Below are 12,164 nucleotides of genomic sequence, written 5' to 3' on the forward strand. Positions count from 1 at the left end.
AAAGGTAATCTTTCTAAACTGAGATATCTGATTTATTAAGATGGATATTTTCCTATTCGTGGCAATAATTTATTGGTATTTGATTCAAAAAATATTTTTTACTTCAATATTCTTGAAGACGGATGTTTGTGTGATGCTTTTCTATAAGTAATTAAATCCCGAGCAGAGGAGGAGTTAAAAGCTGTGAGAAAACAGAGGCACATATAGACTGCAGGCTCGTCAGGCTAAATCAAAGCGCGCACTATATGTTGTCGCGTCGTGCGTAATTTGGGGGTTTGGGTAAAAAACAAAATCGACTCGGCAATTCCGAAAGCGCTGGTTTTACGTGTGAAGCTTGTCTGTAGGAATTACGCGTCTTTCCCACCGTATATTATTTCCCCCATAGTTGTGGTGGGAGCTGGTAAGGTGGGTTAACTCCAGCTCAAGTCTCCGTGAAGCGCAGAGCACTGATGACGTTGGGTTGGATGACCAATCGGGAGGCGCTGCCCTTTGGAGACAAACCATTTTACTTGTAGTGTCTGCATCAAGTCTGGAAGCAAGGGCTCAATTTTAACAGAATCCACCTAAAAATCTCTCCCCTAACTTATACCTACCTTCCGCCACTTTGAGTGAGAATATCACAGGACGAGGGGGGGAATAAAGACGCGTGTGGAAAATTCGGGTGTTAATAGGACAATATCTGTTCCGCGGTGGAGAGGGGGAGAGAGACAACAGCACAGCGAGAGAGAGAAAACCGATTTGGTCTTGAGAGAGAGGGGGGTGAGTGCTCTCAAGGCAGAAAATTCGATGATGACCATGACTACGATGGCTGACGGTCTGGAGCCTCAGGACTCGTCCAAGTCTGCGTTCATGGAGTTTGGGCAGCAGTCGCACTCACAGCAGAGCTCCCCGTCGATGGCCGGCGGACACTACCCGCTGCACTGTCTCCACTCCGGCTCACACGCGCACCACCAGCACGACAACACGGCGTACACCGGGACCAACACCTACAACAGGTCGCTACCCTACCCCTACGTGAGCCACGCGCACCACAGCCCGTACCTGCCGTCCTATCACAACAACACGGGAGGACAGACAAGGTTAGACGGCACAGGTAAGAGACCCCCTTTTGTCCATCCACCGGCGTCTCACAAGCCGTCTTTTAAATATGGGTGGCCCTCAAAGTGGGGATCGAACCTTTTCTCGCTGCCAGTGTTGGTGTCATGCCCAAGTCACCGCGCGGCCACTCCAAATTCGGACGAATGATCTTTCAAGCGTAGGTGGGCGAAGAAAAATCGTGCGTAAATGGCACCGGATAATTCCTGAACCAGCCTATTACCTTCCCGCAGCCTGTTTTTTTGGTGTCCCGTTTAGCTCTCCCTTCACTTCCCACAAAACCTGCTCTAATGCCCGGGGTGTGATCATGCACGACCGTGCAATCCTCACCAACTACTCGTGAAAATTAGGCAGCACGCACGCCTTGAATGTTGTAATTAGCATTTAATTGACATGTCATTACGAGCAATATCCTAAATATGACAGCGTATGAGGATTGTGGCTGCCACGCCGCTTGAAGGCAATCTGATCAGCCAGGATTTTCATTTTTAAACAGTTTCATTCCGTGCTACTGAATTTATCTCCACCACGCCGGATTATTTCAGCCGTTTGACGCCTTTTGTGTCTTCCTGCGTGCGTAAAAAATCAAGATAACCCAGGCTGTTTGGTTTTGAATAATAACATTGATTGTTTTTGTTGCAGAGCAGCAGAAGACGACGGTGATTGAAAATGGTGAAATTCGTTTTAATGGGAAAGGCAAGAAGATTCGCAAACCTCGGACAATTTATTCCAGTTTGCAGCTGCAAGCACTGAACCACCGTTTCCAGCAAACACAGTACCTCGCTTTACCGGAGCGCGCGGAGCTGGCTGCCTCTCTGGGACTGACACAAACCCAGGTAAGAGGGAGGGTTTACACTCTGGATTTCAACGCTAACACCTGGAAATTTTCATGTTTAAAATCCTAATAAAGATAAGGATAAAAACATTAGCATTATTTGTTTTGCATTATTGTTTCCTCTTGTTTTACTGCTTTAATATTTGCAATTTTGCAGAAACTCTCCAGCCTTTACGCATCTCCTTACAAGCTCTTTATCCACATGTCCCTCTCTAATTGCATGCACCTATCGCCTCTGTCCATGCAGGTAAAGATCTGGTTCCAGAACAAGAGGTCAAAGTTCAAGAAGCTGCTGAAGCAAGGCGGCAACCCGCACGAGACCGACCAGATCCCGGGCTCTATGTCCCTCTCCCCGCGCTCACCAACCATCCCTCCAATCTGGGACGTCTCGGCCTCTTCTAAAGGAGTAAACATGCCGGCCAACAGCTACATGCCCGGCTACTCTCACTGGTACGCCTCCCCACATCAAGATTCAATGCAGAGATAGACTCATGATGAGGCAAAGGAGGCCTCCGGATCTCCTCCATGCAGTTTTTCTTTCCTTTTTTTTTTTTTTTTTTTTACAACGTAGCCTACAATTTTTTGTCAGAGACTGGATGCTGGAGGAGAGAAAACCCTCTTCTGCTGCTCTGCTGACGGATAAACTGCAGCCAAGCCTCGGTGTCAAGACACAAACAAGGGGAACTAACCATTTTCTAAAAAGCTGTTGAGTGGGCTCGCATATTTGTTATGCTTTCATTCATGTCAACATCTGAACGTCAATATACCAAATATTATCAGTGACATTTTTGCCTCTTTTGGGTGGCAAAGACTGCGAACTCTCCATGCGCCTTTGCGCACAGAACCCTCAGCCATGATGGACTCCTGACTGCTTTTATTTTTTGGTTTGTTTCTCCAACATGCAAAACCAAGCAAATTGTCTGTCTGTAAATATAATCTGCGATTTTAGTTGTACATACACTTTTTATGTTTTGTCAGATTGAGTAAACCGTGACTCAAAACAGATGCCTGCTGTTGCATGATTTCAAAAATTCATTTAAGGCCCCGTTTTTTCCTGCTCCATATTGGGCCAACATCACATTATAACAGGCCTATTTCCCGTCCCCCTGGTGTGCACGAGCTTGTACCAGACATTTGAACATAAGCTGATGACACATTTCTGCAGTGAAAAGCCCATTTTGAATAAATCCAAAGAACGCCACAGTATATAGATTTATCAAACACCGGAGGAAATTAACTTACCCTGCACCGCTGCTGCCTACATTCACCCCGAAAGACATTTGCTCCAGGTCCAGCTCATCTTGTCATTTCACCCTCAATTATTAGAAGTATTGACAAAATGTTTTCTCCCTTCTCTCCGTCCTAATGCAGGCCGTTAAATGCCAAGCTCCACGGGATCGATGTTTGAACAAAGCAGCCAGCTGCAGCGGCGTTCAATATGAAGGAGATATTTGGGACAATTTGTGGGTTTTTATCCAAGTGAGGCTTTTTTTCCATTCTCATAAATGCAGGCATAATTAGGGTAATTTTTGATGTAGCCCGCTGATTACAGCGTTTTTACCGTCAAAGATAATTACCTGTAATTTTCTACCACTTTTAATACTAAAAGGCATCTTTATTTGGATTTGAGGTAGCACAGATGGAACAAAAGGGGGAAATTATTCGGTTATTCATATACAAATTGCTGAGAGGAGTGAGCGCTCGGGATATTATCTGAAATTACGACGCTGAAAAGCTTCATGCAGCTGTCAAGTCGCGGATGTCCCACTGGCGCACATTCAGCTATACCTGGGCCCCCCCACCACCACCCCAACCCCCACCCACCACCCTCATCCCAGACATGCATGGGGCCTCACTCTATCTGCTCCTGGGCCATTGCACCCTTGATCACAGGCTGCAGGGAGCCCGAAGCAGCAACGAGTAAACATCAACAAAGCTCATAAATACACCAAATATGACACATTTCATCATGACAGATAGATAGATAGATAGATAGATAGATAGATAGATAGATATGTAGATAGATAGGTAGATAGATAGATAGATAGATAGGAGGTAAAGTGCAGCAGAAATGGGGGTGGGGGATGCAGGGAGGGATGTCTCACTCCTTGCTTTTTTTCATGCACTAAAGCAGGCTTCTTCTAAAAAGCACCTGACATGATTTCACTCATTACATTTGCAGTAAAAGCTCTGGAATAAATCCTCACAAACATGCACAATCCAAATATAAAAAATAACTAATAAAAATGAATCAGATTTTAAGCTAAATGCATCATTTATTCCCCATATTTCTCTGCATTTTTAGGACTTATTTAGAGCTTTAGGACAGGAAATATAAGAGTCATCCTTACCTTCCTCCGCTCCTCCAGCACAGACTAACCAAAAAAGCTCTGCACGCTTTTCCTGCTGCTGGTTGAATAAGCAAATCCAGGTGGGAAAGTGTTTGCACACCCCGGTAAGCTCTTATATATTGCCTGCAAAATTAGCTGTTATTACTGTCACTGTTTAGTGATGGCGAGCTTGAAAAAAAAAGCCCTCTGCAATCAAGAACCAAGCGCATCTTTGCAAATTATAGGTAATTGTCAATGTCCAGATTATGATAATGGAGGCCCTAATCCTGGAGAATAATTATTGTGGAGTGTTACAGTTGAAGCTGTCCAGTAAAGCTAACTGTCATTATTTAGACTCGATTTGCAAAACGGGGGGAAACTAGCTGAGTGGAAAATGTTCGGTTGGAAATAAACGGGGGCTCTCGATATAATGGCACCACTAGTGTGTGTTTATGTGTGTGTTTGTTAAGAGTGTGTGTGTGCGCGAGTGAGAGAGATAAATAGTGGGGGGGCATACAGTAGTTGGTGTGTTTGTGTGTGTACGAGTTGGATATAAAGGCCTATGTGTGCATCTTGTGTACGATTCGGCGCGCGCGCCTCGGAGTTCTTGAGCGCGTGCGATGTGAGAAATCTAAATTTCCCGAGTGACCTGCTCACGCGGTAATTACGCGACTACCGGTTAGCCTACAGCAGGAATTAGCTGGAAACAACGAGCACGGCGGCGTTTCCCACGAAGAAGAAGTAGAACAGGAAGAAGACAACGACGAAGAAGAAGAAAGCGAAGGAGAGCAATTTACTGCATTTTTTCCCCTCCTGTGTGTGTGTGTGTGTGTGTGTGTGTGTGTGTGTGTGTGTGTGTGTGTGTGTGTGTGTGTGTGGTGTATTAGGAAGAGGAGTGTGTGTCAGGTGGAAATGTTGACATGTATGGGTCAGTGTGTGGGTCAGACGCAGTGTTGTTCGGTGTGTTAGTGTTTGTGTGAGCTTGAGGGGAGGGGGATGTTTGTTTGTTAAAACTCACTAACATGATATTTGTTCACATGGCGGGGAAAAAATCCAATTAGATCAATTTTCAAATGTTTCTCACTGCCTCGCGGTTTGTTTAGCGGTTTAGCTGCAGCAGCGCTGCTGGTATTACTGCCTGCTAATAACATGGTGAAATTGTTCAGGATTTGTCTTTTCTTTTTTTTTCTGCCCCTTTTTTTCCTCCTCTTTTTTCATTTTTACCCGGAAGGTGGGCTGCGGCCGGGAGTGGCAGAGCTCTGGAGCCGGTCTACCCCCACAGGAATGCGGATTGTCTCAGATCTCCGTGCCGCCCCCCTCGCCTCCTCTCTGCCATTCAAAGCGGCTAATTGTAGGGGACACAAAGCGCGAGCGACTGCAGACTGTCTGCTGCAGGAGGAGGCAGCTATTCTCTGCACAGACGAGCTGCAGGCTGAAAGGCTCAATCAGGATCTCAACCAACATATACAATATGAATGATAAAAAGGTGATCAGAGCCAGGGGTGAATATACTAATCATAATGATAACAATAATAAATATCAGAATAAATATGAGGAAATACTGTGGGATTAATGTACCAAATAATTAAATATTACTATTATATTATTATACAACAAAATAAGCTTCTGATGTCACCATGTTTAATAAAAAAGTACTATAATGGAGAAATGTGCCACACACAATATTATTCTCTGTAAAATATAAAACGATTTTTTAAATTATATTCTGCAGAAATCGTAAAATATACATTTTAAAAGGTAAATTAATCCAGGGCAGGAAACACCAGTATTCACTTAAGGTTGCTGTAATTATTATGGTCTGTTGAGGCCCCGTAGTAGCCATGTAAGTCGCTTAGATTTTTCCCATTCATAAAATTGCAAATTCGCCCTTTAAATCATTTCAAGAGAAAATGACTGGTCACAAAGGAATAAAAGGCACATTTTCCACGAAAAAATAGATTTTTTTTCCTCCATCCTCATCTCCAAGACAAATGCTTAAATTGTCTGCGTAAAATCTTTAATAAAACAATCCAAAGATCCTGGAATAAGTACAGATCTTAAGCCATAATTAGATCAGATTTACGATATTTATTACAAAGTCGTCTCACTGCCGAGCAGCTGTGATTTACAACCGTGTGCAAATGTCACCTGAGGCTCTCAAGCATTATTTATGCGTGTGAGTCTTTGTCGTGATTTTCCGCGTAAATAACAGAGGGTTAAAATAACAAGAGACTGCAGGGAGGCCGGAGGGTTCAAAGGTCCATTGTCCATTTAAACGTTTAATAGTCTTCCAAAATGCAATAAATTACATGCACACATTTACACATTTTACACGTTGCTTCTATGACTGTCATCAAATACATTGCATATTCCTCTGAAATTTGAACACGAGTCCCATAGAAGGTGAGAAAAAAAATGAAATGAACAACAGGGTTTTTTTTGTTTTTTTTTCAATATAACGTCCCCGCTCCAAGAGCCAACGAGTGCTGTATCGAGTTAGGGGTCTGCAGGTGGGAAGTCATGGAGCTTCCGGTGGAGGTGTACCACGACCCCGCGTTTTCCAAAAAGTTAGCCGCCGTCGTGTTGATGTTTTGTGGCTGCAGGCTGTGCGGCCTGGAGGGGCCCTGTGTGTCCCAAACGGCCGGGGACTGTGGGGAGTTGCACGCCATGGGGTCGCTGGAGCTGGGGCTGTGCTCCGGGGGAAGCTCGCCGTTTTTCATAATCTTCTTCAATTTTGATCTCCTGTTCTGAAACCAGATTTTTACCTAGGGGAAAAAAGCAAAAACACAGAACCATTAAAACCTCATATATAAGCTCGGAAACAATAGATTTAGGAGAGGCACTGTGCGTAAAAGCGCACAGAATCCAGCCAAAACGTCCAGCATTATTTTAAACAAAGAGGCATCAAAAACACTTAAACCACAGATAAAGGTAACGAATGAATTCGATCTTAATTCTCACCTGTGTTTGCGTGAGTCCCAGCGAGGCAGCTAGCTCGGCTCTCTCCGGCAGCGCCAGGTACTGTGTGTTCTGAAAGCGCCTCTGCAGGGCGGCCAGCTGGAAGCTGGAGTAGATGGTCCGTGGTTTCCTCACTTTCTTCGGCTTGCCGTTCACCATCCTCACCTCAGGCTCGCTTATCTCTTTTTCTGTTAAAAAATAATCGCAAAATAATTTAAGCAACGTGGCCTTATTGCAAACATCACTTTCTTTGAAAAAGATCTGTCTATGTTTCGCTTGAAGCCTATCTCTTAAATTCTAAGAATATCAGTTTTAAAACCCTTTTTGATTCCTTGCATAAAAGATACACGTATTTTCATAGTAAAATCTCGCTGAATAGTGCGGTTATAAGGAACATAAATAAGCATTTATTCTTTATTTGTGCATTTAGCTTTAGATTGAACAATTTTGCATTTAAATGCAGGAGGAACTGTCAGAAAAAGATGCTAAACATTATAAAAATTAAGCTTAATCGTCAAATGTAGCTCATTTAAAAAGTATAGATGGTTACCTAACAATATTCTGCTCTTATTATAATGTAAAAATGTGCGGACCGTACCTTGAGGACTCGGCTGGGCTTGCACTCTGCTGTAAGTCCCTGCGTACTGGTGGTAGGCGGGGGTCGTGTACGAGCTGTAATCAGTGTAGGTTTTTGTCGAGTAATTTCCAGCGGATCCATTGACTCCCGGGTACTGGTACTGGTAGGCATTGAGCGGTTTCCCGTACGAGGTGGAGCTGGGCGAACAGTAGCCGTGAGGGACTCCAGCGGCCGGACTGTAGTAGCCAGAATCCGTGGCGGAGGACTCGGGTAAAGTAGGAGATTCCTGAGACGGATGGTGCATGGTGGAGAGTTGAAAAGAGCTCTGGAAATCTGCGGGTTTCACACTCGGGATCCTCCGGTCGAATACTCCAGTCATACTTCGAGAAGAAACGCGTGGGTTTGTTTTATTTATTTTGCAGAAACAAAAACACGAAGCAGTCTGACTCCAAAGTGGTGTGAAAACTACACTGACATCGTCGTAAGGCTCTCAGGCCGTCGGGCTCTGGTGAAGACTGCAGCCAGCCCCGCAGCAAAGACTTGGTTAAATCCTAAATCGCTCTCTTACGCACTGCAGGGAGGATCTGGTTCCATTGGCCAAGGCGCACACAGACACAGCTACACCCAATTCACTCCGCCAGCTTTCTTATAGGGGGGAAACCACCCGGGCTATGTGGCGGCATTGTTGTGTTTTTATACTATCAATCAATGGGGCCAATTAAAGTGTTGGCCGCGTGGCCAATCGACGTTTTCAGAAGGATATATTAGAGAGACAAAACCTCATTACCCATAAGGCCTCTTGCTTTAAGACTGGCCGCAGATTACGGTTGTCTTTGTTATGCTTTATTTATGTGTTTTATGAAAACAACATTATTTTATTAACTTATTTAAATGGCAGCATGAACTCAAATGTTTAATCATCTCACATAAATAGGAATAAAGCAATACATTTTTCTGTTTATACACGATATTTAGCACTGGTTACATATACTACAGCTCATAGCTGCATGTATAGTCACCCAACAGTGTGTTAAATGCCCAATATTTACAATATAAAATTAAGAGATCCATTATTTATTTATTTTTTTAATATGTGTTATATTCACCGATCAGCCATAACATTATGACCACCTGCTAATATTGTGTAGGACCCCAAAACAGCCCTGACCCGTCCACGCATGGACTCCACAACACCCCTAAAGGTGTGCTGAGGTATCTGGCACCAAGACGTTAGCAGCATATCTATAGGATTGAGATCTGGGGAATTTGGAGGCCAAGTCAACACCTTGAACTCGTTGTCGCGTTCCTCAAACCGTTCCTGAACCGTTTCTGCAGTGTGGCAGGGCGCATCATCCTGCTGGAAGAGGCAACTGCCGTTAGGGAATACCGTTTCCATGAAGAGGTGTACTCGGTCTGCAACAATGTTTAGGTAGGTGGTACGTGTCAAAGCAACATCCACAAGGTTTCCAAGCGGAACATTGCCCAAAGCGTCACACTGCCTCCACCGGCTTGCTTTCTTCCCATAGTGCATCTTGGTGCCATGTCTTCCCCAGGTAAGGGACGCCACACGCACCCGTTCAACCACATGATGTAAAAGAAAACGTGATTCGTCAGACCAGGCCACCTTCTTCCATCGCTCCGTGGTCCAGTTCTGATGCTCACGTGCCCATTGTAGGCCTCGCAGCCCCATATGCAATAAACAGCGATGCAGTGTGTGCTCTGACACCTTTCTATCAGAACCAGCATTATCTTTTTCAGCATTTTGAGCTACAGTAGCTCTTCTGTTGGATCGGACCACACGGGCCAGTCTTCGCTCCCCACGCGCATCAGTGAGCCTTGGCCGCCCCTGACCCCGTCGCCGGTTCACAGGTTTTCCTTCCTTGGACCACTTTTGGTAGGTGCTGACCCCTGCAGACCGGGAACACCCCACAAGAGCTGCAGCTTTGGAGATGCTCTGACCCAGTCGTCTAGCCATCACAATTTGGCCCTTGTCAAAGTCGCTCACATTTTTACGCTTACCCTCTTTGCCGCTTCTAACATCTAACATCAACTTCGAGGATAAAATGTTCACTTGCTGCCCAACATATCGCACCCACTGACAGGTGCCATTGTAACGAGATTATCAATGTTATTCACTTCACCTGTCAGTGGTTATTATGTTATGGCTCATCGGTGTAAAGTAACAATAGACGACCTGCAGAATTTTTTTTTCCCATATCCACACCAGCTTCTCTTTCATTGTATGTTTTATAATGGCCAAACTGTCCAGCTTCCCCAACTGCATCATTAAAGATTCATCTTATCGTATCTCATCTTAAAACCTTTTGAGAAGCATAATCAAATCTCAGCACCTCAGTCTAATACGCATTGAGTGGTGAACAGCGCCGACCAGTGGGCAACCCGAGGAGCTGCACTCCAAGCTCAGCCTGGTGGCAAACGCACAGAGGCGCAAATAGGCGGACAAAGAAATAAAGGATGATATATTTGATGTCAACTTTAAACGGGGATTTTGCCACATAATAAATGACAGACAGTGTATGACGATTCGGAAGGAAAGCGTTAAAAACACTCAAATGGAGAAAAATGGTTTTGACAACAGGTGTAAGGATGGAAGTTACCGAATGGAGCATTACATTGTATCCATAACATTACTATACACTGGAGACAGTTTGTGCATCTCATATAGCCTACAGTGAGTAGAAAAAGTTTGACTGCACAGGGTCTTCACCTGTCTGCTTCTACTGTTACTAAAACTATTCCATGGAGAAAAAAAGAAGCCAAGAGAAATAGATATGGGCCGTATTATTATTGGTTTTTACATAGAAAATGACCTGATAAACTAAAACTAAAAACCCTTGACCAAAAAAGTTTTTCTGGCAGGGCTGAATTACTTTTCAACATTTAAAATGCCATTTTCTTTGTTCTTTATACCTTCAAAATTCAACGTTGTTATGAAAATGTACCCGATATAGGGACTTACCCTATATTTCACTTCAAGCTCCATGCTTTTCATCGAAGCTGTGCCTGAAATTAATTTTAAATTAGACATTTTTAAAAAGACACATTTAAATGTTTTTCTACAGTTTAAAGCCGACAAGCACTGTAACCAATCTATTATTGCTCGTTGAAACTTCTGTACACATCGTTGTGTCTTCTGAACGTAAAACTGGACTGACGTAGTAAATTTGCTTAGGCGTTAACAGACTGTTTATATTAATTTCTTATTAGCTTACCTGACTTTTGTGTCCCGGAAGTACTCCTTCCGCCCGCGCTACGAATTTCTTCCTGTGTCTTCTTGCTTGTTGACGAGTTTTTACTACCTTAGTTTGTGATTTTTATTTTCTATATACTGGACAGGATTGTTAGGTACATTATATAAAGCCATGCTGTTTATTTCAAATCAGGAAAACTGCCTTTGTTGTGATTGTTGGATTTGAATTCGGGTCAAGGCTGTGAGCGCGCAGCGTGCGTCTGACGTCACGGAAGAGTTAAACGAACAAGATAGTTCACCTCATTTTCACATCTGCTCAAAAGGCCAGTCTTTAGGGCAAAATTTCACTGCTTAAACTATGAACATTTGTTAAAAGGTTACACGGCTGGTATATACGTGTCAGTTTATCAAAATGCTAAATAATTTATACAAGAAAAAACGCTAGTGCCCGTAATTGTTTTTTTCCTTTCATAAAAGTGTCAAGCCTCAGGTGTGTTTTTAGCATTTCCAATGTATTTCTCTTTTTGCAACAGACTATTTCGGTGGTATTATACAATCAATCTTTTGTGAAATAAAAAAAATCTTCTTCTCTGAGTTTTAATGGCGGTTGGCAAAATGTGCATTACCACCACCTATTGGACTGGAGTATGGAGCAGTAGATTGGCAGAGAAGAAAAAAAACAAAACAAAACAAAATCATATTCTCGCTGTAATTCCGGTTTCTCTTAAGTGCTTGACTAGAAGACTGCGAACCTTACTTGTTTTTTTCCCTAGCCGACTCCCCAAAATAATATTGCGTTTTTCACGAGTTAGTTCTTATTTTAATTCCCTTCTTTGATCATCATATCATTTGCAATTGCTATTAGTACATGTTTGACAGTTTCCGGTTTATTACAGTATATGCATAGTCCAGTAGGGTGCTTATTTATTCTGTGTTGGATTTAATCCTATGTGTCCAATTCTCAGACGTGTAATGATCCACTCCTCCTTTGGGTTCCTGCTTTACATTCCACCAATGCTTACGTGTTTTTGAATACTGTAAAGATGTCTTCCTGTTTCACTTAGGTCCCGATGTTCTTGCCAGGTTAAATAACAATATAACACAAATGTAGAATTTTAAAGGTATCGGCTGCTTAACGGGAAGTGACCAAACCCGGAA

At 43.4% G+C, this 12,164-nt stretch overlaps 2 protein-coding genes across 2 annotated transcripts; one reads left to right on the forward strand and one right to left on the reverse strand.

Moving 5' to 3' along the window:
* Positions 1-461: 461 nt before the first annotated feature.
* dlx6a (distal-less homeobox 6a) lies at positions 462-2,925 on the forward strand. Its single transcript, XM_069681838.1, has 3 exons — positions 462-1,093; positions 1,738-1,931; positions 2,178-2,925. The coding sequence occupies exons 1-3, from the start codon at positions 787-789 to the stop codon at positions 2,415-2,417; spliced, it is 741 nt and encodes a 246-aa protein (XP_069537939.1). The 5' UTR covers positions 462-786; the 3' UTR covers positions 2,418-2,925.
* A 3,586-nt stretch (positions 2,926-6,511) lies between these two features.
* dlx5a (distal-less homeobox 5a) lies at positions 6,512-8,351 on the reverse strand. Its single transcript, XM_069680859.1, has 3 exons — positions 7,817-8,351; positions 7,222-7,406; positions 6,512-7,025 (listed from the first exon to the last, which is right to left on the reverse strand). Exons 1-3 carry the CDS (start codon positions 8,172-8,174, stop codon positions 6,711-6,713), a joined length of 858 nt encoding a protein of 285 aa, XP_069536960.1. The 5' UTR covers positions 8,175-8,351; the 3' UTR covers positions 6,512-6,710.
* Positions 8,352-12,164: the final 3,813 nt, after the last annotated feature.

The sequence above is a fragment of the Semicossyphus pulcher genome, unplaced genomic scaffold, assembly GCF_022749685.1.
Source record: "Semicossyphus pulcher isolate SPU_LCO1_2020_fin unplaced genomic scaffold, fSemPul1.0.p SCAF_5, whole genome shotgun sequence".
NCBI classification, from domain to species: Eukaryota; Metazoa; Chordata; class Actinopteri; order Labriformes; family Labridae; genus Semicossyphus; species Semicossyphus pulcher.

Bases quoted from the DNA above. Each gene is read 5' to 3' on its own strand.
- dlx6a (XM_069681838.1), top strand. From the start codon at position 787: ATGATGACCATGACTACGATGGCTGACGGTCTGGAGCCTCAGGACTCG. The intron at 1,094-1,737 runs GTAAGAGACCCC...TTTTTGTTGCAG, and splicing joins GACAAGGTTAGACGGCACAG to AGCAGCAGAAGACGACGGTG. The intron at 1,932-2,177 runs GTAAGAGGGAGG...CTGTCCATGCAG, and splicing joins TGGGACTGACACAAACCCAG to GTAAAGATCTGGTTCCAGAA.
- dlx5a (XM_069680859.1), bottom strand. From the start codon at position 8,174: ATGACTGGAGTATTCGACCGGAGGATCCCGAGTGTGAAACCCGCAGAT. The intron at 7,407-7,816 runs GTACGGTCCGCA...ATTTTTTAACAG, and splicing joins AGCCCAGCCGAGTCCTCAAG to AAAAAGAGATAAGCGAGCCT. The intron at 7,026-7,221 runs GTGAGAATTAAG...TTTTTCCCCTAG, and splicing joins TGGGACTCACGCAAACACAG to GTAAAAATCTGGTTTCAGAA.